We start from the raw sequence: 24,808 nt of genomic DNA on the forward strand, positions 1-24,808 counted from the left end.
ATCAGTTCTAAAACCGATAAATTAGATTAGTTTGTAAAAGGAATAAATTCATAAAATGATTCTTTAAAATCGTTCACCACTATTAGAAGATTAGTTTTTTATTAAAAAAAAGGGCCAAGGGTAATACATATTTTCTTCTCAAAAAAAGGGAGTGTACATTTTCACTGGTACAGGTCTGTAGCTCAAGTTTTTCTTTAAAAAAAGCAGTGTACCTTCGGACATGTTTTTTATCTTAGCGAGGAAAGTAATATATCACAGTCCTATACATCAACCCACTACGCATCCATACAGAACAAAGGAAGTGGGATATACAACTCATTCATTTCTAACCGAACCATTCTTCCTTTTTCTTTGGAATCAATTTACAATTTAATGGTGAAGTTCCTAAGCTGGTTAATTTAATTGTGTCTTGCCTTCCGTAAAACTTCCTTGAGAACCACTGCAATTCTATGTGACATATGGTGCTCCAGAAACCTCTCTTTCACTCTCTCATACCCTTTCTTTCCCATAGTCAGCCTCTTCTCAACATGACTTGCCAATTTCACAATGTTATGTGCAAGAGGTGTCACACCATCCTTGCCTTCAGGATGCAGCAAACCGGTTGTCCCATTAACCACGATCTCCACAGTGCCTCCAGCTGCAGTGCCCTGCAAAAGTTTTTAACGGAAACAAAAATAGTACGTGAAAAAATAAAAGTAGACATGTACGAACATGTTTACAAATAGATTCCGAAATTGGAGTAGCCAAGTTGAAACAGCAAGAAACAAACAATTTACTACTATTGTGCGTTAAAAAAAATTTCAAATAAAAACATTTACTCTCGTCTCATTTATGAGTATTAATTGAATATCAATATCAGTAACAGAAAATAACCAGCTGAACTAATGAGGACTCTAACTGAAATTACCAAGAATTGATTATAAGTCAGCACCTCAATTAATGTTACACAAGTTGCAACTAACAAATGAATGGAGCCTGTATCATCTGACAGCCAACTTTAACAGTATTATTTTTTCGCAATCATGTTATCAAAGCATTGGTTATTACTATAACTTCCTCAGAATAATATTAGTTTCATGAAAAACAGACTTGCAAAAACCGAAACATACATGTCTCCCCTGATTCGGTATTCCTACGTTCGTGGAAGCATGTCTTTAAAACAACTAGGATAACATGGTAGAGAAAGGTGGAGGGTTGAGCAAATGGGAAGGAAAATTAGTGAATTTGAGGCTGACGTATTCAAACAAAAGAACAGTGCAAATGTGGAGTTAAAGTTGCTGAACAGTTATCTTCATTTCTTCGCCAAGGGAAAATTCAAGTGCCTAAAACTCAGTTGAATCCACAAATTAGTAAAAAAATAGTTACACAGGGGTGTAGCCAATTGGCATGCATAAGGAAACAACAACTGAGTAGGAAAAATAAATATTACTCTGATGTTATCATTCAAAAAAGGCAATTTGGTGCTATGATATTGCAAAAATGAAGTAACTTTTTTGTTTCTATTTTTTAGATTTTTTTCGACAGGACTGATAGTGGTATGAATTATGAAACCAAAATAATAAAAAGGCAGACAGAAAGATAGAAGAGATTAAAGATGAATAAATAAAGTATATTATAAACACGTATAAATAAAGCACATTATAAACACGTATCATGTGCATTTCCTTAAGGTGTGATTTCTAGCCACTAGGCTACTTGACCAAAAGAATATATATAATAAATAAATAAAGCACATTATTATATGTCAAATGCGATAATGAGAAAATTGACACAGGTAGTAGTAATTTAACACGTATAGATATAAAAGGGAAGGTCATATCGACAGGACAACTCAAATATCTAGTGAAGGACGTACCAGTACAGGCAGACGAAATGCCATTGCTTCTATGGTTATCCTTCCAAAACATTCTCCCCGTGACTGGTATGAAGAGAAGCACATTGGTGAATGAAGCCCAAAAACTAAAATAATACTTTAAACACAATTTATAATAAAAAAATTCCTATCTTCAAGTCCCTTCTAAACTAGCAAACTTTGTCTCCATACATCATGGAAGTCAAACAAATCGATATGAGAAGAAAGGCCAACCAATGAAGATGGCAGAACTGAATCAATTCGGAAGTGGGTGCAATATGTTTTGGAAATTAGGAAAAATGTTTAATCATGCAATCTAAAGTTTAAGGGTTGCCATCATAATGTCAAAAGTTTGAGAGTCATCATAGCATGCTCTGTTCCATAATCAACTTGGTAATGTATATTATCAGAAGATACCTGAGAATTCTGAACAAGAACATCAATAGAAGCTAGGTAAGGAGCCACTGTCAGGGTTTTGTTAACAAAATGAACACGGTCCTGAATCTTTTTCTCTGAAACAAATTCGCGCAGTTGCATTTCAAACTTTGTCTGAGCATTCATATCACTCCCTACAAGTATAGCATGCAAAGATGGCAACTTGAGTTTCTTCTCCTGAATGAGCTGCAAACTTTCATGAAAGGCACGAAGGAATAGATTTTGCCCTTTACCACGTGAAACACCTACATTTAAAAAACCCTAGACCTCAGAATACATACTAGCAAAAGAAATGTAAAAAAGTGAACAGAAGAGGTACACACTATATTAAATTGGCATGCATAACAAAGAAAAGAGAAACAACAAGCCAAACGATGTCAATTTGCCTTGCAACCATGTCATGTACCGCATTGGATGAAAATATCATGAAACTAATGCAATGATTGAAAAATGAATATTGAATGAGTACAGGTAGTGACATACTATTTATGATGGCAAAAAGTAGATCATCATTTCTTACTCCAAGAGATTCCCTAACATGCTCACGAAGAACCCTCTTTGCTACACTATCTTCTGCAACTTCCATAAGTTCCTTGCTATTTCCAAGATGTACAACATAAGTTTCAGGCATTTTAATTCTACAAAATCAGGCAAAAGCATACAGTTAGAAACACGACTTAAGTTACAGTCACACAGAACACATAGGAGTAATATATTATTAAATGAATCTGGAAACATACCCTAAACTCTCCCTGGTCCTATTCTTCCAGTACTCTGCAGTTATATGTGAATCAATCATAGCACCTGCAACAAAAGGGAGGTGCTTGACATATGCCTCTTTGAAATAATGCCCTCGCATTTCATGAATCCACCATAAAACCTTCGGAAGAACGAGGGTAACTTTTTCCTTTAAGACGGCATCCAGCCACTTTCCAGCTACAGCAGTATTTAGAATGACCAGATCAGCTTTAAGAGCTGTATCTACAGCCTTTTCACCTTTTGCAGGCAGGACCTATCAGAAGCCAATCAGATGAAGAAAAAAAGTTACACTTAGAAGTTCAATAACACATGGATATGAACTGCAGGTCTAGGCATTTCATACAGATTGGAATTATTATCCAACTCAATCAAACTGATTACACAGTTGCTTAACTCGTATTTTTGTGGGTTCTACCATGCCACATGTGAACTATGTTTATCAAATGGATCTCACAAATTAGTGATCTAAGTTGATTGTACTTTAACCAACTATCAACTCCAATAGAGCAACGTCAAAAAGTTCATTAAGTGGATATCACAAATTAGAAAACTGAGTTGATTGTTGTCGAGTATGTCTCATATATAGACACAGAAGAGGGGCAAGGGACGGGGGAGCTGAGCTAGTGCAGCGTTGCAAATTCACTCAAGTAATATATACTGAACTACAGTTGCTCTGTAGTCGCAGAGGTATAGTCGCAGGGGTAGGCACAAGCGGTGATCTGCGTAAACAAACGATTGTGTTTCACTGTCTTGCGATTTTCATTTTCTTTAATCTTCTGTTACTAGTTGCTGTTCTAACAATTGTGTTCGAGAATCCTCCATAAACTTAAGCAATCATGGCTGCCACATAAAAACACTACAATGGTGAAATCCAATAAGGGACAGTTTCTTAAATTTAAGAACTCAATAAGCAACTCCCGTCAAAGCTTCTCTTACATCACAGCATATTCACTCTCCAGCCTCTCACCAAATTCTACCGTTAATTTATACAATGAATTATAGGATATAGTTCTCCTTAAATGAGCACAATCCATGATTTGCTACACATGTGGACAAAATATCAACCATTTGAGTCAAATCCCTATTTGTAGACACACTGAATCCCTATTCATAATTCCAAATATGGAAAAACATAACTACTCAAACCTCTTAAAACATTTCCACGCAGCATTAATTTAACACTAAAAAAAATCAACCAAGTAAACGACAATAAAGATCAAAACGAAAAGGCGAAGAAAAAAGAGAAATATACCTGAACTCCTCTGTCCAACATTTTACTCTCCAAACTATAAATAACCTGATCATGTTCAGCAGGATACTGATTGGTAATCCAAACAACATCAGAACCAACACCTCTCAACAAAAACGCCAATTCCATCAAAAGTAAAGGTCCACCAGAAAGAGATAGTTCGTGCGAAACCATGAGAACTAGCTTCGATTTCATGAAATCCAAGGGGCTTGGACCAGATGGTGCATTTCCGACGGAAGAGGGGTGAATCTGATTCCGTTGTGCTTCGAAGGTCTTTGTGGTGTTGCATGAATCGGAATTGTTCGGTCTCATGAAAAGAATCATCACTGTTGAAATTGATATGAAAGCTAGTAACATTAACGGCCATCTTTTCTTCGCCAATGCTACTGAATGCTTCGCCATTGTAATCACAACTTTACTGATTAATTTCTAATTTCGCATCATGTAATTTTTTTAGGGTTTTCGCTCTTTCCTCTTTTGAATCGAGTTGTTCTAATTGCATGTGAAATGATTCAGCAAGCTAGCATCAGCTCTCACTGACTCACACTACCAGATCGATCGATCGAGCGAAGATTATGCTGCTAAATCAGAGAGAGAGAGAGAGAGAGAGAGAGAGATCACACGAACTGATGAACTACTGTCTCCAGACACCGCGATCGAGCCAGACAAGAATGTATGGGCTTTGAGACCCTTTCATATTGGGCCTCCTGTTAAATTATTTGGCCCAAACAAGTTGTTTTTTACTGTTTCTTTTCCCACTGTATGAGCTTCTCACGCATCCTATGTAGTTCGGATTTTAAAACCGGACTGCATAAAACCCCTATCAAACCTCCAAAACCAAGTTGAAATAGGACGCGCAAGAACCTCATAGATTCCTTTAATTGTTCACATGCCCCTCGAAAATTCCAAAATACCTTCTATGATCGTAACTCATGATCCTCTTGCGGCCTAACTAGAGGCCTAACTCTCGATTGTTTTAGTTTGGGAGTTACGACCCGATAGACATTAGTTACATGCACAAAAAGAACTTGTGAGTTTAATTTGTGTTTCAAATGCTTTTTTTTTAAACCTTCTTTACTCTTTAAACACTTCCTTCTTCCAACAATTGAAACTCAAGCAACTTGACTCAAAAACATTACATTTATAGTGACATTTGTTTCAAAATCCAACAAATAAGTGTGACAACTATATTACCCAACAAGAAAAGTTGGATAAAGTTACTCATAGTGAGTTGAAACCAATCAAATAATGAAAGATAAATTAATGATTTTGATTGATGTCAACTCAATATTGTGTAAAATTATTTACAATACGAAGTGGTTAATGATAAAATTCAACTTAGTATTTCCAATTATTATCAATCAGCCTTAGAATTTTGTCCACTAATTTTTTTTTTTTGAAATAATTTTGTCCACTAAATAAAACTTGCAATTCTGGTACTCCCTCCGTTTCAAAATATAAGTAAAATTCACTTTTTAGGTTCATTCATTTAACGATGTATGTGGTCCATATTATGAACCACATACATCATTAAATGGATGAACCTAAAAAGTGAATTTTGCTTATATTTTGAAACAGAGGGAATATGTCACTTTCTTTTGTTCTATTTGATTTTTTTTAGCACAAATAAGACAAAATCTAATGAAATTGCTACTACCTCCGTCCTGGTATAATTGACCTACTTTGATTTTTCACACAGATTAAGAAAAGTGTATAAATAAAGGGAAAAGTGGAATATATTGTATTGGGAATGATAAAAGTAGTATTATTTAGTGTTATATTGTATTGGGAATGATGAAAGTTGTATTGAAAATTAAAATGGATCAGTTATTTTGGGACACTTTTTTTTAGAAAATGGGTCAGTTATTCCGGGACGGAGGAGTATCTCATTTATGACAAGATGAAACATGACAAGCTCGTACGCGACACTGAGACAGTTATTTATAGGATGTTAACAATTATAATTTGTTAATAAAAAATGGAAAATGCTACTTCTCAAGAAAAATAGCTTCAAGAATTTTTCAAGACACAGTTGGCAAATTTTAATTGGATGATTTATTTGTCCACTTCCTATTTTTCAGCCACACCTCCTTGAATTGTGGCAAATAGTGCATTGTGATTGGCTACTCTTTATTCTTGAAGAATTCTTGATGTTATTTTTCTAGAGATATAGCATTGCTCATAAAAAATTAATTTGTTAATAAGTAAAGCGATTCTGTTATCCATTGCTTTTTCTTTGATATCAACAAGGTATCTAAATATCAATCTGACATGGCTACGAGGAAATGTCAAAACGATGATGTCTGGTTAAGTGGTCTAATCTAATGAGCATCATAAGTCATGAATTTCAAAAGCTATAAATTCACCTGAAGACACATTGGATCATTTTGTCATGTTACATAATAATAATATTTTCTCTCCTGATTTTGGAGAAAAGGGCCAATATTTTCCAGCAAAATTCTTTTTATCTTCATAGGTTATATAATTCACTCCTAATCCTCCACAGTGACATCTTCCCTTGACATAAAATTGTTAGCTGGCGGGTTGGAGTCTTCGGAAGAGTCTCCAAACTCTTCTTTGTACATTTCTTCTATCATTGGTTTCCATAGCCGTACCCTTGCATTAATGAACCAATTTGACACCTGAACCAACACTCAATACATTAACATAACCATCATAAATAACTTCGAAAAATAAATGTACTTTTTAATAAAAACTCTCAAGTTAATGAAATTTACCATCGACATCAATCAATGCGCAGCGTATATGACTGTTGTAAATTTTGAAATCCTAACTCAATTTCTACCCATAAAAGAAAATGTGAAAAAAATTGGTCACTTTAGTCTCTACTTACTTGGTTTTTGGTTAAACCTGTTTGGGAAGCCAGGATTAACTTCTCAGAGTCATTAGGATAGCTGCAAAAATCAGACCTCAAATTAGCATTTCATTAATAAGACAGGAAAATGACATAACAACATAAAAACAAGAACAGAATTTTGATATAAGCTTACGGATGAAGAAAGTGCTCAAAGAGCCAAGCACGAAGAATTGCTACAGATGTTTCAGGTAACCCTCTAATAGGTCTCCAAACTTGTCGTTGGTTTTGAATGACACCAAGTTGTTGGAGAGACATTCTATTCTGTCTATTATTATCTCTCTCAAATAAGCTCAGTTGAGACAATCCACTATTAATTTTAGGTACATCCTGAAACAGTTTTCTTTTCTCAGCATTTATTTGGGACATTATGGCATCTCTTAAGCTACAAAAATGCCTAGACATTGCCTGAAGTGCCAAAGCAGTGTAACACTTTGCAGCTCCCAAACCTGCTATCATTTCAAAAGATGATACTACTTCTTCCATTTGATGGTAGTACTTCTCATATCTACCCTCAACCTGAAAATTAAGCACAACAAATGAACACATCAGTTTAGATTAATTTCTTTGAGCTTATCTACTAATATAAGTGTTAGATATACTTGGGAGTTTGTTAAAGGTACTTACAAAGTTGGTTAGTAATTAGTTGGGAGTTGGTTAAGCTTTGTTAGTTTAGTTATGATCGCTATATAAAGTATATCCTACACTTATTCTAATGAACTTTTTTCTCATATAATCAATCTTCCTCTCAATTTGTTTTTCTTTTTCTTGTACTCTACCATGTTTCTCAATAATAAGCACTTGTGAGACGGATTAGGAGAGTTTATAGACATAGCTTATGAAAACGATTTATATAGTAGTTCATATACCAAAACTATTTGACATTTTCCCATAAATTCTCTAAGATAGCTTATGAAAACGATATATATATATATATAGTTCATACCAAAACAATTTGATTTTTGTTTTAAAAATAATCTATACATAAACACTTATTTGATAAATCTAGCACTTAATTAAGCTTTTTATTCAAATAATACTCAAGTATGACGCAATCTGATTCATTAGTACTAGTGAAAATTAAATCAGAAAGAGAAGACCAACCTCATCCAACAATGAAATGAGCTTTGCAATATTGACTTGATGTTGATGTTTGTCAGCCAATAAATGTCCATGAATCCTCAACTCTGCTTTGAGGTCAGAGGAGAGTGTTCTAGCACCTGTTCTACTCCCATGAAACAACTTCTCAGCATACTTTTCATTCATTCTATCAATCACATTTCCACCAACATCAACAAGATCTTCAAGAAGTGACTGTACTGGTTTAAGGTATCTAGAGTTCCCAATAACAGAACCAAAACTCTCACTTCCATAAGAAGTAGAAGTAGAACGGTTCAATAATGAGTTATTATTATTATTATTATTATTATTAGAACCTGAAGCAAAAGTTCCACCTCCATTTCCACCATTGAAAAAATAATCACTTGTTAGATTCTCCACCACAGGTTGATTACAAGGCTCACGTGTCTGATCTTGACCAGGCATGAAGTAACTTGGGTTGATCATAAGACCTTGATTTAAGGAACGGTTTCTGTATTCATCAACAAGCATGTGAGAGCCTAAAGAAAGGGATAGACCTTGTTGTGTCTGGTGATTATTCTCGTTTGCTGCACCAAGTAGATCCATCAAATGTCTTGTGTGACTCATCTCAGAACCTTGTGCTAGTCCAATATTGTTAGAAAATGTTCCAAGTGATTCATGATATGCATTGTTGTTTCTCAAAGAAGATGAAACATAACCACCACCTAGTAGTAGTTCTTGGTTCTCAAATTGATTTTGATGGGTCATGGAGTTTGACATCATTAATTGTTTTGTCTGAGAGAAAGTGAATAAATAAATAAATAAATAAACTAGTTCTATACTTGTATTGTGTCCCTTAAGGGAACAGCTCAATTGGAAATATGAAGCATGTGAGTTTTGTGATGTGAATCTCTCTAGAACAGTGAAAGAAGAGAGATTTTTATGGAAAAAGAGAAAAAGAGGAAAGGGAAGAGTGAAAGGGGAATCGAATCGAATCGAATCAACACTGTTTTTTACGTACTGAAGAAACTATTTGAGCAAAAAAGCTAGTATAGTATAGTATATATTCTGAAGACATGAGTTAATAGACATTAACATAGAAGTGGTGAATCCGTACTAGGTGCACGAAGCCCTATTAGAGGTTGAGCAGTGGATTCATTGGTGAGCATAATCAGTGGTCACAATCAAATCCCAAGTTTCATGTTTGAATATTGCAGCTCTAGTATTCAGTAAGAAAATTGTGATAGCTCAAAACTAACTTGGAGGAGTACTATACACTGCACATGCCAAAATCTTACACTAATTTATTAATATTATTACCACTTGGGATATGGTGTCAACACAAGGTAGATTGTGTTTGGATTTAAGACAACTGATTTGTGAAAGAGTATGTAAGGCAAATTTCGGGTTTCAAATACGTGTTAGCAACAAGAAAACAAGACAAAGCTAGGTTCCAGAACTGTTTTTAGCTATTTAACTCAAACTACTTATATTGGCTTGGCACAGTTAAGATGCAAACAAAATTCTAGTAATAGTTTACACCTCACACCATGTTTGGAAACAGTGTTGCATTTCTCTGCTTTTTTTTAAGAAAATTACATTTTAAATTAAGTTAAAAACATGTCATTTCTTATTGAAAATACTAGCAATTGTTTAAGAGTTTTCATAAACAAAGTTGTTTGTAAAATCATTTTTAATTTCCAACAAATGAGTTTGATTTTTTAATGAGTTTTTATTACAAGTTACTTAATTAAAAAACATAGTGCTTTGTCATTCTGCACCAAACAATTGAGTAATTCAACCCACTACATCAACATACAGTTACAAAACTTGGATACATCCTGTCCTAAAGGGCAAGTACACCAATCTGAATATTTTAAATTAGTCGGTCTACTTTATAAATAAACCATACCCAAAAGCTTTCTTTGACTCTTCCTAAACAAGGAATGGTGATCCACAGCCAAACCTCTAAAGATAATAATATAATTCCACAACCTCCACAATGAACAAGTAACAACCAACCAAATTCGTTAATGTATGGATTGACGGTGAATTTGACAAAATCACAGTGATTGATTGTAATTTTACAAATGTTACACTTTAGAGCGTCAATAAAATCATGGTAATGATTTTGTCTTGACTATTTGATTCCAAACAACATGTCTAAAGAAAAGCAGCAAATACTTGATTCTCATGTATCGTGAAATTGGGACACGAGATAGCCCGTGAAAACACATATCCAAACTTAGACTTATTACGTGTTTGGTGGCAAAAGTAGCAAATCGCTTCCCTAGGCACATTGTGCCATTATTTTTTTAAAGTTAGCAATTACAGTACAGAGTTTGGACAATGCACGTTGTGAACTTAAACTTGCATTTTTTTTCAAAAATTCATGGAATGTAAATATGAATGAGCCGTAGCCCGTAAGTTTGTCAAAGTCACCATGAATTATACTCCCTCCGTCCCGGAATAACTGACCCATTTTCTAAAAAAAAGTGTCCTAAAATAACTGACTCATTTCAATTTTCAATACAACTTTCATCATTTCCAATACAATATAACACTAAATAATACTACTTTTATCATTCCCAATACAATATATTCCACTTTCCCCTTTATTTATACACTTTTCTTAATCTGTGTGAAAAACCAAAGTAGGTCAATTATACCGGGACAGAGGTAGTAATTTTATAGAAGTTCTGTAATGTAGCAGATGTGCACCTTGACTGCGAACCTTCTTACTCCTTCTCCCCTTTATAATACCCCAAATTGTAAGAAATGTAAGCGTTGCAATTAACTTTCTGTTACAAAGCTCCATTACAAAATGTAATTTTTAAAAGAAAATTGCATTAACTCACTATTTAATTTATCCAGAAATTCAAAGGGTACAAATTCAAGGCACTGTGCATGTGGACCCAAGGGCAGCCACACCTCCGTTATAGCCCTAGCTGTTTCAAGTTTCAACAATGATACAAAAATACCTTTGAAATATTGACAATAATTTTCCAGCCCTAGCTAGCAGATCTATACATTAGTTTCTACAATCTATATCTATCTACCCTCCCTCAGACCTATGAGTCTGTGACGCAGTTCTGGCCTTTTTGTTAAAGAAGGCAAGTTAATTGGCTATGTTAGAAAACATTAGAAAATGACATAAAAATAAAATGGTCCCCAACTTTCCTGACCATAAAAACAACAAGCAAAAGCATCAATTTTCCAGCTTTGGTCCCTGCACTTATAATTTTTTGGGAAACTCAAAAGCAAAGCACCTCCAAAGCAAACACTGTATGCCTCTCTCTCTTCACAGGAGGGGGAGCCCTCCATAGGTTAAACTGTTCTGTTCATTGTATTGTTGTGATCTGCAAAAACAAGATAAAAAGGGGGCTATCTTTTACACACTCCAGTTCTAGGATTGTCAGCTTCTGAATTAATTTAATTAATCCGTATAAATATTATGAATTGAATATTTTACTTTTTTCCTTTTAGGTTTAATTGGTAGGCATGCATGTGGATGTTGAACCGAAAGGACACTCAATATCACAATTTATGAAAAGATAGAAAAAATTCTACAATAAAAAATAAAGGGATATACTAACAAGTAGATCCTCCGGTCATAAATATAAGCAAAAATTCATATTTTAGATTCATCCAATAAATGATGTATATTGTCTACAATAAAGACCACATACATCATTTATTGAATGAATCCAAAATATGGATTTTGCTTATATTTGTGATCGGAGGGTGTACCGTTAAATACTCTAACGACATTTGTGAGCTTAGCTTAGTTGGTTGGACAAGGCATAAAATATGTAAGGTTGGGGTTCAAACCCCGGCCACTACAAAAAAAAATGCTCTAACGACATTTGTTATAAAATTTAAAATAAAAATTTTATCTTAAAAATTGTGCATTTAACACATTAAAACAACAACAAAAAAATAGTAGTAATTTTTTTACCTAAATTTTACTATCAATCAATTAATTTTGAATCCTTAATAAATGTGTGCTGGTTGGTGTTGTGTTGTGTTGGTGTTGCTCCCAACCCATTGAAATTTGAGATGTTGTGTTTAGTGTGATGTGAGATTGATACTGATTTTGGGGATCGTTATTGGTCCCTTTAAATGCTATTGCAATGATTGCGATCTTTGTTCCATTAAGGACATCCTCTACTTGTCACTATCTCCATCCGTAACCTTGCTATGTTACATACCTTGATCAAATCAACTCATTTCTATACTAGTATTTTATTAATGCAACCATTCTTTAAATACATTTTCAACAATGCTAAATTTGTTGAACAACTTTGTCATTTGATGTAGTATTTTTGTAACAATCAAAAGTAAGTATTTATATCGTCTCCTCAGGACTAGTGCGATATCACAGACCGTTCAACATCATTCATCATTTTAAGTTAAGGAGTAATTTGTTTGTTTGTTTAAACTATGATAACTAAAATACGAAGATAAAAGTTAAGAGTAATGAGGCGTAAAAGCGTTGGGATTAGAGTTCGTTGATTAAACGTCAAACATAACCTAATAATCACATATATGGATTCTAGCGTTTTACCGATATTATCACGTATCGCTCGACAATATCATTCGTGTCCAAATGATATTGTGAATTCAATCGTATTGTTTAATTGTTGATTTCCCAAACTATGGAACAATCCAATATTCGATCGTATCGTTTAATTGACAATTTCTCAATCTATTAAACGATCTGAAAGCCTTAAGATCCGATACTTTATGTGATTATCAAAACATCAATCCTATGTCTAGAATCATTGTTTTGATATATGAATATTCTAATCCTAGATTCAAAAGTATTTTTCAATAACAATTAAATCAAAGATAAGAAATGAATTGCAAGAATAACTTCAATATCATGGAAATTGCTAGAATCATATATTACAAGATCAAAAGATTACATTCTAAGCTTAATCAAGTACCTCTAATCCTAACTAAGGAGATTTAGTTCATCATTGTCATGAGAACCATACAAAAGTGGGAAGAAAGATGAAGATCCATGCTAGAAGATTGATTTCTCAACAACTCTTGATGAATCCACACTCAATCACTCTTGCTCTATGAAAACAGTAAAATACTTGCCTTATTCTCTCTCTAAGACTATGATAAGATACAACTGAAATGATCAAATGGACTTTTATAATATTCCTGTTCTGACTCAACTCGCCTCGCGAGTAAATGCATTCGTCATGGCGAGTTGAGTTTCTTCACCAGTGGGTTTCTGCCACGTCAGCTCTGAGGAGTTTTGGCCGCCCTAACTCGCCTCGCGAGTATATTGTTCGCCATGGTGAACTCTGAAGCTTTGCTCTCTGGAACTTCTCGCCATCTACTCGCCTTTCTGCTCGTCTTCCACTCGTCATTGCTAGTTGGGGGCGAGTGGCCTCTGGTACTCACTGACTTGGCTCGCTTTCCATTCGCCGTTGCGAGTTGGGGGCGAGTGATCTTTGATGCTTTCTGACTTCAGCTCGCCTTTCTACTCGCCTCTGCTCGCCATGGCGAGCTAACCTTTGTACTTTTTCTTTGTTTTTCTTCTTTGCTTGGTGTCTTGTCACTCAATACCTGCATAATTGGATAGAGTAAGATGTATAAAGCGTAATAGGGCAATAATCACTTTTCTCTCGGCTTTTCCCTAAATAACTTGTGAAACAAGTAACAAAAGTGCCTAAATTATACAATTGAGATATTACTTTTTGGCACTTATCATCATTTATTGCAGTTTTATCTGACTCGATAAACGGTTGAAGAAGATGAGACATTAGATTAGTTGTTCTGAGTTTGTTAGACCAATCTTCACTCGAGGTAAGGGATGAAAGAACGTTGGTTTATGAGTATAATATGTTGTGAGATGGATGTGAATACGGCAATTCTCAATTATTCATTCGGGGCTTCCGAAGTATGGAGTGAGAGAATGTTGGTTCATGCGTATAATGTATTGTGAAATGAATGGAAATACAATCATTCTCAATGATTCATTCGGGACTTACCATGTATGGTCTGACCCCTTTCTAAAGTCTAACCCCACTTAGTAATAGTAAATTGATTAATGTGTTAAAATATCACCCACCTCATCGGTAAAAAAAAAAAAAATGTTTTCTAACTTTCATTTCAATCCTCTTATTTTTGGTAATAAAAAGTGTGAGTAGGTAAGAAACCTACTTAATTATAAAATGCTGACAAAGGTATTTACATATGATTCATCAACAAAGATCATTATGCTCTTAGCATGAGTTGAACATATGTCCTTGAAAGATTCAAATCAACTTCTTATCAACTGGGTTATTTCGGTCATGTTTTACCATCTCTAGTTCTGCCATGAAAAAATAATTGAATATTGACTGGGTGTATGTTTGATTGGGTGATGTGGTGTTATTTTTGCCAAATCTCTGTGATTTTTTGCTCCCACCTTAACTCAAACATGCATCAAGGAGGTTTTTGTCCAAAAAAATATGCATCAAGGAGGTTAAACATATGTGTTATCTTCCCTTGCCAAATTGCATCTAATGAAGTTATTATTGAGCAAGGTGTGCACATGGACCACACGACATGGCATGTCGTGAATTTACTTGAGAGTGTTGATTCAAATCGTACTTGGTACTACCTTTTATTAACACACAAAATTTCTTATTCAACATCAATGCATTGCACAAGATATGTTCCTTATTCTTTTAAAAAAAATTGCCTGCAGATAAAATAGAACCAATCATCTGTAATATTATTATTACAACAAGTAAATGAATATATCTAACACATATATACCTATCTGTATATTTTGTACGTTTGTGAATTACATCACTTTTATGAACAATGAGGGCAACGCGAATGAATGAATGAATTTAAAAACAACAGCATATGGTTTGAGGAAGTACACCTCTCAGAGATAAGATACCTTTAGTAAAAAATGAAAAATATCTTTGGTAGATTTTCATACGACAAATTCATGCAACAGATGAGTATTGCCAAACATGTGTTGTTGCTTTCCTGAATCTGTGAAATGATAGTCTAGTAAATCAGTACTCTGTGAAGAAGAAACCAATGTCTGATTATTATTATTATGTCTTTTATGAATGGCATCATCAGATGTGGCTAATCCATCGCTTTCACAGTTTCTCAACTCCAATGCAAGAGAGACATTGTGATGGCCACCACCATCCACAGTTGTAAAGTTACCCAACTCTGTTAAATCATATGTGGCAGAATCAGAATCTATTTGTGAATAAAAGCCATTTTTTATGCTGAGCCTTTGGTTGCCATGCAATTTTCCATTTCCACAATCTATCACATTTTTTTCTACATGTTGTCTAGTGGAAGAGGCTTGTACACTATGATCACAAGTAATTTGTACATTGTCATGTGACTCTTCTTCCAATTTATTACTATTAATCTCTTGACCATAATCTCTTTTACCTTGGAGTGTATTTTCAGATGAAAAATTGCAGTTCATTTCAGAATCACCAAACTCTTCTTTGTATATTTCCTCAACCATTGGTTTCCAAAGACGCACACGTGCATTAATGAACCAATTTGCCACCTGATACCATACCATATAAATTAAAAGATGACACCACAATTGGTAACTGTACCTGATTATGCAATGCAACAAGTTTAATGAAAATAATGTTGCACATAAAAAATTATTTGATTAATTATAACTGTACCTGATTCCTTGTCAAACCAGTTTGCCTAGCTAGCATTATTTTCTCTGAATCCTTGGGGTAACTGGTATCAACCAATTATGAAATGAAAGTTGAAAAAGAATTTGATTAAAATACACATAGATAAAAAATATTATGAAAGTAGCATAATATGAAACCATTGCAACTAATTGAAAATATAAAATTGAGTGAAGGATTAGAAATTTAGAGGGTATTATAAAGTAACACATACGGATTAAGAAAATGTTCAAATAGCCAAGCACGAAGTATTGAAACAGAGTTTTCGGGAAGTCCTCTCTGAGGTCTCCATGCTTGCCGCATAACACCAAGATGCTGAAGTGCCTTTTGTTGCCTAAGCTGTTGGTCCACGTACCGGAGACGAGGTATTCCTTCTTGTTCCCCAAGGTTCCTTTGAATCACTTGAACTTGGTTGCTGATAGCATCGCGCAAGCAGCGAAACTGACGCGAAACTGTTCGCAATGCAAGTGTAGTATATGGCTCTGCTGCTCCACCCCCAGCAACCATGTCCAAAGATGACACCACAATTTGCATTCGATGGCAGTACTGTCTGTATCTTTTGCCTACCTACAACCAGTACAAAGAAAGGATTACAGATTCGACAATCAGCCAAACCATCGCTGTCATAATAACCAACTATGGAATAAAAGAAGAGAATAATTGTCACACACTATCGGTATAAAATTATTTTACACTATTAACCAATAAAAGTTAGATATGATAATAGTCAAACTTTTTCGATGATAGAACCTTATGATAAAGTTTTTGCACTGTTAGTCTGTTAGAGCATACAAATTAAATCCATAAAAGGAAGGATGCAATGCTAAATAATATGGTTACCTCATCCAACATGGACAAAAGCTTTGTCTTCTTATCCAACAAATTCTGTCTTTCGGCTGAGGATATCTCACAAGAAGGATTGGAATTAGAATCATTAGGTCCCCCCGAAGTTATTTGCATAGACTGACTAGTAGATTTTCCATCACTATCTTTGGGATTATCCAATCCAATGTTGCGGATTTTTTCTTGCTTTTCCATTCCATGTTGCTTTCGGACATTAACTATCTCATCAAGTAACTCCTGTGTAGCCTTAAGATATTGAGAGTTTAGGAAAATGTTGGAAAAACCTTGTGAATCCTGCAGGCAGTGATCTGAGGAGTGAGGGTTGCGAAAACACTCCCTTTTGGTAATGTCATGAAATCCTCCGGAAGACATGCTTTCCATGCATTCGGCACTTTTCAATTCATCTTCGTTAGATATAGTAGTTCCCTTTGGAAGACGACAAGAATTCATCAGCGATACGAAACCGGTGTCATTATACTGGTATTGAAATGGAGGGACAGATGCATTAGAAGGCAGTAGTGTCCCGAGACTAAGAGATAACTCTTGGCATTGTATATTTTGCTCATCTACATGAGAGCTGTAAGCATTGGAATGCTCATCAATGGACTGCATAGTCACTGTGTCGCCTATAGGTGTGTTAAACTTGGTTTCATTTTGTTCTGCTACAGATTCATTGTAGTAATTGTGAGGTAACAAAGGACTCGAGGTGAACATATCCATATAGGACCCTGAAGAGAATGCTTGGTTGGGATACATTCTAAGTTACAAGACAAGATCAGCACTTGTTGGGAACAAGAACCTCACTTCTGGTCTCTTCACAACAATGAAATCAGCTTGATAACTTTTTCACACAATTGTCTTGGCGACGATTAGCTCAATATGTAATATTTCATCTGCTGTTCTGATAACAAAGAATTTCAATCAAAAGCACATTATGATTATTATGGAATACAAAATACGGTTTTTGGAGGTGGGGGAGATTACATAAGTTGCTAAACAATACCAAAAACATAAAGAAAGCATTAGTTTATAGATTATATCAGGCTATTAGCATATGCTAGGCTAAAAAATATGCATGGCATATTATGTGACCAGTGTAATTTCAACTATAAAAAACAAGGCAGAGCATATAATTTATTTATATCATGGGTTGTGCCCTGTTTGGTTATCATTTATTCAAATCCGGGTTTTTGATATTGTTGAGACAGTGATGGGAATTAGACAAAGAACGATAAAGCCAGAAAACCATCAACTCCACTTGTGCAGAACATAGTTTCCCTCTCTAAATGTGATTTATAGTTGTTGAGAAAACTAATGTAAAAATTTTGCTAAAACAGGGAATCCCTGATCAATCAGGAATAGAACAAATATCATTAAGAAGAATAAAAAATCCAACACTCATTACATACATACATCGATTCTGAATTTATAAACACTGTTTTTTCAGTCCCCACACATAGTGACCTTGGCAACATTCAAATAAATTTTCTACTTTTTACTAGTCGTCAAATTCAAATCTCACCATTCACCAATACCATCATCACATCACTCATGACTCATGTATGATTATTGCAAAGAGATTACCTTCTATCACGCACATCAATAATCATTTCATCATTACAATCTTTTTTAAAAGGACAAAAGAAAGATACGCTACAATACTACTACCACCTCATGATTATAAATGAACATGAAACACAAATAAATAAATAAATAGATAAAGAAGAAAGAAATACCAGAGCAAGCAGAGTTTCAATGGAGAATTATGTATCCAACAACAGAGAGAGTATATGTTTTTAATTTCAAACAAAAAGAAAGACCGACCACCTTATCATTGGAAGAACGGTACCAACCAATTAAATAATATTAACTCCTTTACTTGCTTAACACCAACTACCTATAGTACATATTTTTATTTATTGGTAAAAAGGAATAAATAATTGGTAAATTTAAGCGCCAATCATTATTAAGTTTATCACGTGTAGGAGGAAAGCGTGTGTGTGGGGTTGTGTTGCTTGCTTGAAATTAAGGGTTCAAAGGCTAACCACCAGTTGGTGGACCTGTGACTTGTAACCCTTCTTAAACACCAACTTTAACAGCATTAAGCATTCAATAATCCTCATATTCTCAACCTATATGAGGTTGGTTGTCTGGGATCTTGAAGTGTGCTCCTTTCAAAATATTCTCTTTAATTTAACGTCTATTTTGATGGGCTAACTCCAGCTATGTTCTAGCTTTAAACGAGGCCTTGCAAATGGACGGTGGGATTGGATTGGACTCATCGAATTAATCGACTCTTGAGTTGGATACCGAGTTTTTAAAAAAAATAATAATCCTCATTTTCTGTTTCTTTCCTGATGCAAATTGAGGTTGGCTGGATTCTCTATTCGGAGTTGGTGAAAGTGACAAATTCACGCGTCAGACGCTTTCCTGTCTTCTATCACAACTGCAAATGACTACGTTCGTTCCCTTATACTACCAGCAGCAGGTTATTTATGTGCTCATCCATCCATACACAATCTACTCTTCCTCACATTTTCTATTCATTCGAATGGTGGGTGGGACCTCTCAATTTAATTTATTAATAACTCTAAACAAAACGATGCTAGTATTGTTACTTTGAAACTTAACTTAAACCTCAAGTAAACAGACACCTTTCGTCCTTGAAAATAACATAAGGAAGAGGTATAAAAAATGCTCCCCATCAAAAATCAAAAATATCATAAACCTCAAATTTAACTTTTGTTGGGCATATTGGTCTCAGACGTTAAAATAGGGTTAATTCAGGTCAAATATTATGATGCGTCATCCACTTTGCCTCCTCAACTTTTCATGTGTCAAGTAATTGAGGTTAACTAAGAAGGACCAAAACTCTGACCACTAGCCGAACTTCTCTCACTGAAAACATGCTACTTTTATTGAAAAATTGCACTTACCCTATAAATCAACGTTAACGTTGTTAGCCTAAAACATTTGTAACTTTTTCTTTCTTGACAGATCTATATTTTTTTTTAATCAGCAACTCTAATTTATTCCACCATAACACAATTTCCAAAATAATTGAGCAATTTGATTATTTCACATATATTAAAAAATATATATAAATGAAAGAGAAAGTAAAATAGTTTTAAACGGCTTTGTCAAGTATTGATGTATTCATCTTATTATAAATGCAAAGTGAAAAAAAGAGATCATATATCTTGGTACAATATTATTAAATTGTATAATTGAAAGAAAAAAGTAATTAAGGTGGGAGTCTCTGATTTAGTTTCCATCACTCGCCTTCAATTTGCTGATGACACGTTGTTAGTCGGAGCTCGTAGTTGGGCAAACATCAGAGCTCTAAAAGCTTTGCTCATTCTCTTTGAAGCGACGTCTGGTCTCAAGGTGAACTTCCATAAGAGTATGTTGTTTGGTATTAATATTCATGATTCTTGGTTAACTGAGGCAGCCTCTGTTCTCCGCTGTAAAATGGGCCATTAACCTTTCCTCTACCTAGGATTACCCATTGGGGGTGACTCCCGAAAGTTAAATTTTTGGCGTCCTCTGTTAGACCGAATTAAATCAAGATTGTCTAGTTGGAAGAGTAGAAATCTTTGAAGTGGATAAAATAGTCACAAGAAAGGGGGAGTTTGAATTGTGACCCTTTAAAAATTAACCTGCAACTTAAAAATGATTCTCAAGTAGTTTACTTGGAATAGTTAAGTTAACTTTCTGACTTCAGAACGTTCTGACGTTCTTGTGCAGATTATGCAGAAACTGATTTAATTAGGTAACTGTGTTGTGTGTGTTTAGTGTATACTGAATTTAAAAGAGTAAAGGGAAGAGAAAGAACACACAGAAGTTTATAGTGGTTCCCCCAATGTGGGTTAGTCCACTCCTCACAATCTTGTGAGAGTTTCCACTATGATGCTTGAGATAACCTCTCAAATCCTGCACCTTACAATCTGTGTTCACCTGAACACTTACAATCCTGTATTCTCTAAGCCTCAGCAGGCTTGCACCTTGTTGCTAAGTTAACCACTTAGACTTTACCAACCTTTGCTCAAACTAACACTTTAGTACCCCTAAAGCTAGATGAGACTTCGTTACAATTTGTATGAAGGTTTGAATGTTTGTGAATCAAACAGACAAGAAGAAAGAAAGAGAAGTTATCTTAGAGATAACAAAGAGTATTGATGTGCACTAAGTAATGAAAGCCTTAGAGATTGATCAATTTCAGTTTGCAAAAGCTTCAAACAAACTTTGTTGTTTTCTTGTATGCTTTGCAATTTGTGTGGAGTTTGAATGTTTGAGAATCAAACAGAGGAGGGGGAAGAGAAAGTTATCTTTGCACGAGATAACAGAGAGTATTGATGTGCACTAAGGAAACAAAAGCCTTAGAGATTGATCAATTTCAGATTGCAAGAGCTTCAAACAAAATCAAGTTGTTTTCTTGTATGCTTTGCAATGGTGCAAGTAATGCTGAGCCTTTGATCTGTATTTATAGAGTCTTTGAGCTCAAATAGTCGTTGTAGGGTCTCCAATGGTGTTATGCCACGTGTCATGGGCCCCACAAGCTTTTACTTGAAAATCTGGGTGAACATTCTGACCATCAGAATGTTGTTGAGCTCCCAGGATGAACATCAGAATGTTGTTGTGTTCTTCATCAGAATGTTGATATTCATGATGTTCTTCATCTAGGTTCATCAAAGATGAATGTGTGATGAGTTTATGGGCTTGTTCAAGGCGTGACATGAGATTTGTTGGGCTTTATTCACCAAAAGGTAGCTTTTCCATATGCATCAAAAGGAATTTTGCTCTCCACCCAGCACTTTTCGCTCGCGCCCTGCAACCATTCCGAAAATACCCCTGCGCTAGTTAACTAGCGCAAGTGTAAAAAAGTGTTCAAAAAAAAACTTAAATTTTACACTTGCGTGACTTAAGTCACGCTGCATGAGTTAACTCACGCAGATTAACACTTACGTGAGTTAACTCACGCAGCAATTAACACTTATGTGAGTTAACTCACGTAGCTTTTGTTTTTCTTGCCTTCTTCTCTATTCCTCTTATCTGTTCCTCATCTTCTTCTCAAGTACAACACACCATAAAAACAACAACACATTGCAATTGATTCTTATACACTCATCATTCAATAGCTTATGTTGATTCTTATACACCCATCAATTGGAAGGCAATTTTGCTTTGCCCTGCTGCTTCTTTGCGATCGAAGTATTGTGTGTCTTGGCCGCGTATGGTCCCTTTTGATGCTTTCTTCCTCACATATCTCCTCGTGAACACTTGACATCATCTACAAGCTGAAATTGATTGAGGACTGACATCATCGTATAGTCCCTTTTTAGCGATGTTGAAGCTTACAAATCACAACTACTTCATTCTTGAATTCTTCTAGTCCCTGTCTGGATGATGAATTTGTGTTGTGTTGTTGTTTTTATGGTGTGTTGCACTTGAGAAGAAGATGAGGAACAGAGAAGAGGAATAGAGAAGAAGGCAAGAAAAACAAAAGCTACGTGAGTTAACTCACGTAAGTGTTAATTGATGCGTGAGTTAACTCACGTAAGTGTTAATTTCTGCGTGAGTTAACTCATGCAGCGTGACTTAGGTCACGCAAGTGTAAAATTTAAGTCCTGTTTTTTGAATCCTGCTCTTTACCCAAACAGTTTTACTCACTCCCAAAGTAAAATACAAATATACCCCTACGCATGTTAACATGTGTTACGTAAGTTAACTTACGCTAGTTGCAATGTTTACGCAACTTAAGTCACGCTACGTGACTTAAGTTGCGCTACGTCATGTTATTAACCCAAGCAGAACCTCATTCTGCCTCATTTTCATCAAACAACACACACACTTCTCAATTTTCTCTCAAATTTCCCAACTTCAAAATTCCTTCAACTTCAAATCAAACAACACTACAGCAACAAGAACAAGTAAGCTTTCACTTAAACTATGTTGTTATGATAAAAAATTTCACTTAATCTAGTTTGAATTGACCCCATTCAGTGGTAAGATAATTGTTGTAGTTGGAAGGTACATTTCCGAATGTAATGTAATGATAGTTGACGTACATGTCTTTTACGTAATGTAATGTAATGATACCACAATGTAACGTAACGTAAATGAAATTATATCTAAATAAAATTGTCTAAGAATTAATGTTGTGTACTTATCGAATTTATTTATTCAATACACCATTTTTATTTGAATTAATGTTGTGTACTTATTATAATTTACTTATTCGATACGCAATATTTATTCGAATTCACGCTATCGCAATTTTTATTCTAATTTCCTTTATTTGAATTTATTAATTCAATACAATTTATTAATTCAATACGCAATCATAAAATAAATATAAAAAAATAAAATAAGGAAAGGAAGAATATTCATAGGGGGAGAGAGTGAGAATGAGAGATGGTGTGAGGAAATGGGGAAGTTTAGGAGTGTATTTATAGGGGGAGATTGTAACTCACGCCCAGGATTTACACTAGCGTGAGTTAACTCACGCATAGGTTAACACTAGCGTGAGTTAACTCACGCTAGTTAGGCCGGTGGTCACAACTCAAGAACACGTTTGTTGGACTTTGGTCGGTTATTCAACCATGGTTTTATTGTGTTTTACACGTTTTTTTTTTTACTGTTTTTGACTGAATTTAGTGCATATAAAACCTATGCACTAAACAATTTTCAATTAGGCCTTCATTTTTTTTTTGGTTACATTTAAGACATATATTCTAAATTAATTTATTAACTTTATTCTAAAATATTTTGTTTACATTATTCTAAATTATTTTCTTAACTTTATACTAAATTATTTTATTAACATTATTCTGAAATATTTTCTTAACATTATTGTAAATTAGTTTGTGCACATTAATCTAAATTAATTTATTAACTTTATTCTTAATTATTTTGTTTACATTAATCTAAATTATTTTCTTAACATTATTCTAAATTATTTTATTAACATTATTCCGAAATTATTTTGTTAACATTATTCTAAATTATTGATTCGATATTATTCTTTAAATAAATACAAATATAAATAAAAGTAAATGGACTAAATTATAAAAGCAAATGGACTAAATATAAATAAAAGCAAATGGACTAAACATAAATAAAAGTAAATATAACAATATTTTATTTTATTAATAATTCGTACATTACAACAATTGTCATACAATAATGTTGAACTTATTCACTAAATCTACTTATTTTCTCCTTTTTGGGGTAAAAAGTAATCAATCTTCGTGGGGTAAAATAGTGAGCAGCCTTCTTGGGGAAAATACATCATCAACCCTTGGGCTAAATTTAAATCTGGTTTTTTTTTACCACAAGAAGTTCTTTTTACCCACGGTAAAAAGTTTCTGCGGTTAAAAAAGCAGATTTAAAATTATCCCAACGGTCGATCACTTCCCCAAGTCGGCTACTCACTATTTTTCCCGACGAATTTTGATCCCTTTTTACCCCAAAGAGAATATTGAAAAAAAAACAAAGAAAGAAGAGAATTAGAGGGAGAGAGTGGGAGGAGATAATGTGAGGAACATGGGAAGTATGTGAGGGTATTTATAGGTAGAAATGTGAACCTAGGTTGTATCTAACATAAATGTAGTAAAAAAAAACGTGTGAAAGTGGTAAAAAAAAACGTGTACATTGAATGTTGAAAAGCTGACCAAAGTTGGAAAAACGTTTGTTCTTCACCGGCCAACTAGCGTGAGTTAACTTGCGCTAGTGCTAAGTGGTGCGTGACTTAAGTCACGTTCATATTACACTAACGCATGTTGAGTCACGTAGCGTGACTTAACATGCGCACAAAATACACTAGCGCAAGTTAAGTTGCGTAGGGGTATATTTGTATTTTACTTTGGGAATGAGCATAAATGTTTGGGTAAAGAGCAGGATTCCTGTTTTTTGAACACTTTTTTACACTTGCGCTAGTTAACTAGCGCAGGGTATTTTCGGAATGGTTGCAGGGCGCGAGCGAAAAGTGCTGGGTGGAGAACAAAATTCCATCAAAA

At 34.5% G+C, this 24,808-nt stretch overlaps 3 protein-coding genes across 6 annotated transcripts; all 3 read right to left on the bottom strand.

Annotated features, from left to right (window-relative positions):
• Positions 1-82: 82 nt before the first annotated feature.
• Positions 83-4,931, bottom strand: LOC146942905 (uncharacterized). Its single transcript, XM_085757005.1, has 6 exons — positions 4,299-4,931; positions 3,028-3,299; positions 2,771-2,925; positions 2,270-2,532; positions 1,856-1,918; positions 83-647 (listed from the first exon to the last, which is right to left on the bottom strand). The coding sequence occupies exons 1-6, from the start codon at positions 4,695-4,697 to the stop codon at positions 399-401; spliced, it is 1,401 nt and encodes a 466-aa protein (XP_085613131.1). The 5' UTR covers positions 4,698-4,931; the 3' UTR covers positions 83-398.
• Positions 4,932-6,636: 1,705 nt separating this feature from the next.
• Positions 6,637-9,754, bottom strand: LOC146942906 (BEL1-like homeodomain protein 11). Its single transcript, XM_085757012.1, has 4 exons — positions 8,275-9,754; positions 7,307-7,689; positions 7,150-7,210; positions 6,637-6,937 (listed from the first exon to the last, which is right to left on the bottom strand). The coding sequence occupies exons 1-4, from the start codon at positions 9,031-9,033 to the stop codon at positions 6,788-6,790; spliced, it is 1,353 nt and encodes a 450-aa protein (XP_085613138.1). The 5' UTR covers positions 9,034-9,754; the 3' UTR covers positions 6,637-6,787.
• A 5,186-nt stretch (positions 9,755-14,940) lies between these two features.
• On the bottom strand, positions 14,941-18,620 carry LOC146942907 (BEL1-like homeodomain protein 7). Of its 4 annotated transcripts, none has more exons than XM_085757016.1 (6): positions 18,527-18,620; positions 16,788-17,686; positions 16,162-16,514; positions 15,933-15,993; positions 15,682-15,805; positions 14,941-15,450 (listed from the first exon to the last, which is right to left on the bottom strand). In XM_085757016.1, exons 2-6 carry the CDS (start codon positions 17,544-17,546, stop codon positions 15,200-15,202), a joined length of 1,548 nt encoding a protein of 515 aa, XP_085613142.1. In that variant the 5' UTR covers positions 17,547-17,686; positions 18,527-18,620; the 3' UTR covers positions 14,941-15,199. The 4 variants fall into 4 exon arrangements, with proteins under 4 accessions (XP_085613142.1, XP_085613141.1, XP_085613140.1 ...); XM_085757015.1 differs by having other exon boundaries at positions 16,788-17,691; XM_085757014.1 differs by having other exon boundaries at positions 14,941-15,805.
• Between the last annotated feature and the right edge of the window lie 6,188 nt (positions 18,621-24,808).

The sequence above is a fragment of the Medicago sativa genome, chromosome 3, assembly GCF_051527215.1.
Source record: "Medicago sativa cultivar Bolivia chromosome 3, Bolivia_mono, whole genome shotgun sequence".
Classification (NCBI taxonomy): Eukaryota; Viridiplantae; Streptophyta; class Magnoliopsida; order Fabales; family Fabaceae; genus Medicago; species Medicago sativa.

Bases quoted from the DNA above. Each gene is read 5' to 3' on its own strand.
- LOC146942905 (XM_085757005.1), bottom strand. From the start codon at position 4,697: ATGGCGAAGCATTCAGTAGCATTGGCGAAGAAAAGATGGCCGTTAATG. The intron at 3,300-4,298 runs GTATATTTCTCT...GGCTTCTGATAG, and splicing joins TGTTGGACAGAGGAGTTCAG to GTCCTGCCTGCAAAAGGTGA. The intron at 648-1,855 runs GTACGTCCTTCA...AAACTTTTGCAG, and splicing joins CATTTCGTCTGCCTGTACTG to GGCACTGCAGCTGGAGGCAC.
- LOC146942906 (XM_085757012.1), bottom strand. From the start codon at position 9,033: ATGATGTCAAACTCCATGACCCATCAAAATCAATTTGAGAACCAAGAA. The intron at 7,690-8,274 runs GTTGGTCTTCTC...CTTAATTTTCAG, and splicing joins TCATTTCATTGTTGGATGAG to GTTGAGGGTAGATATGAGAA. The intron at 7,211-7,306 runs GTAAGCTTATAT...TGATTTTTGCAG, and splicing joins TTTGAGCACTTTCTTCATCC to CTATCCTAATGACTCTGAGA.
- LOC146942907 (XM_085757014.1), bottom strand. From the start codon at position 17,546: ATGTATCCCAACCAAGCATTCTCTTCAGGGTCCTATATGGATATGTTC. The intron at 16,515-16,787 runs GTAACCATATTA...TACTGGTTGTAG, and splicing joins TTTTGTCCATGTTGGATGAG to GTAGGCAAAAGATACAGACA. The intron at 15,994-16,161 runs GTATGTGTTACT...GGTTGATACCAG, and splicing joins TTTGAACATTTTCTTAATCC to TTACCCCAAGGATTCAGAGA.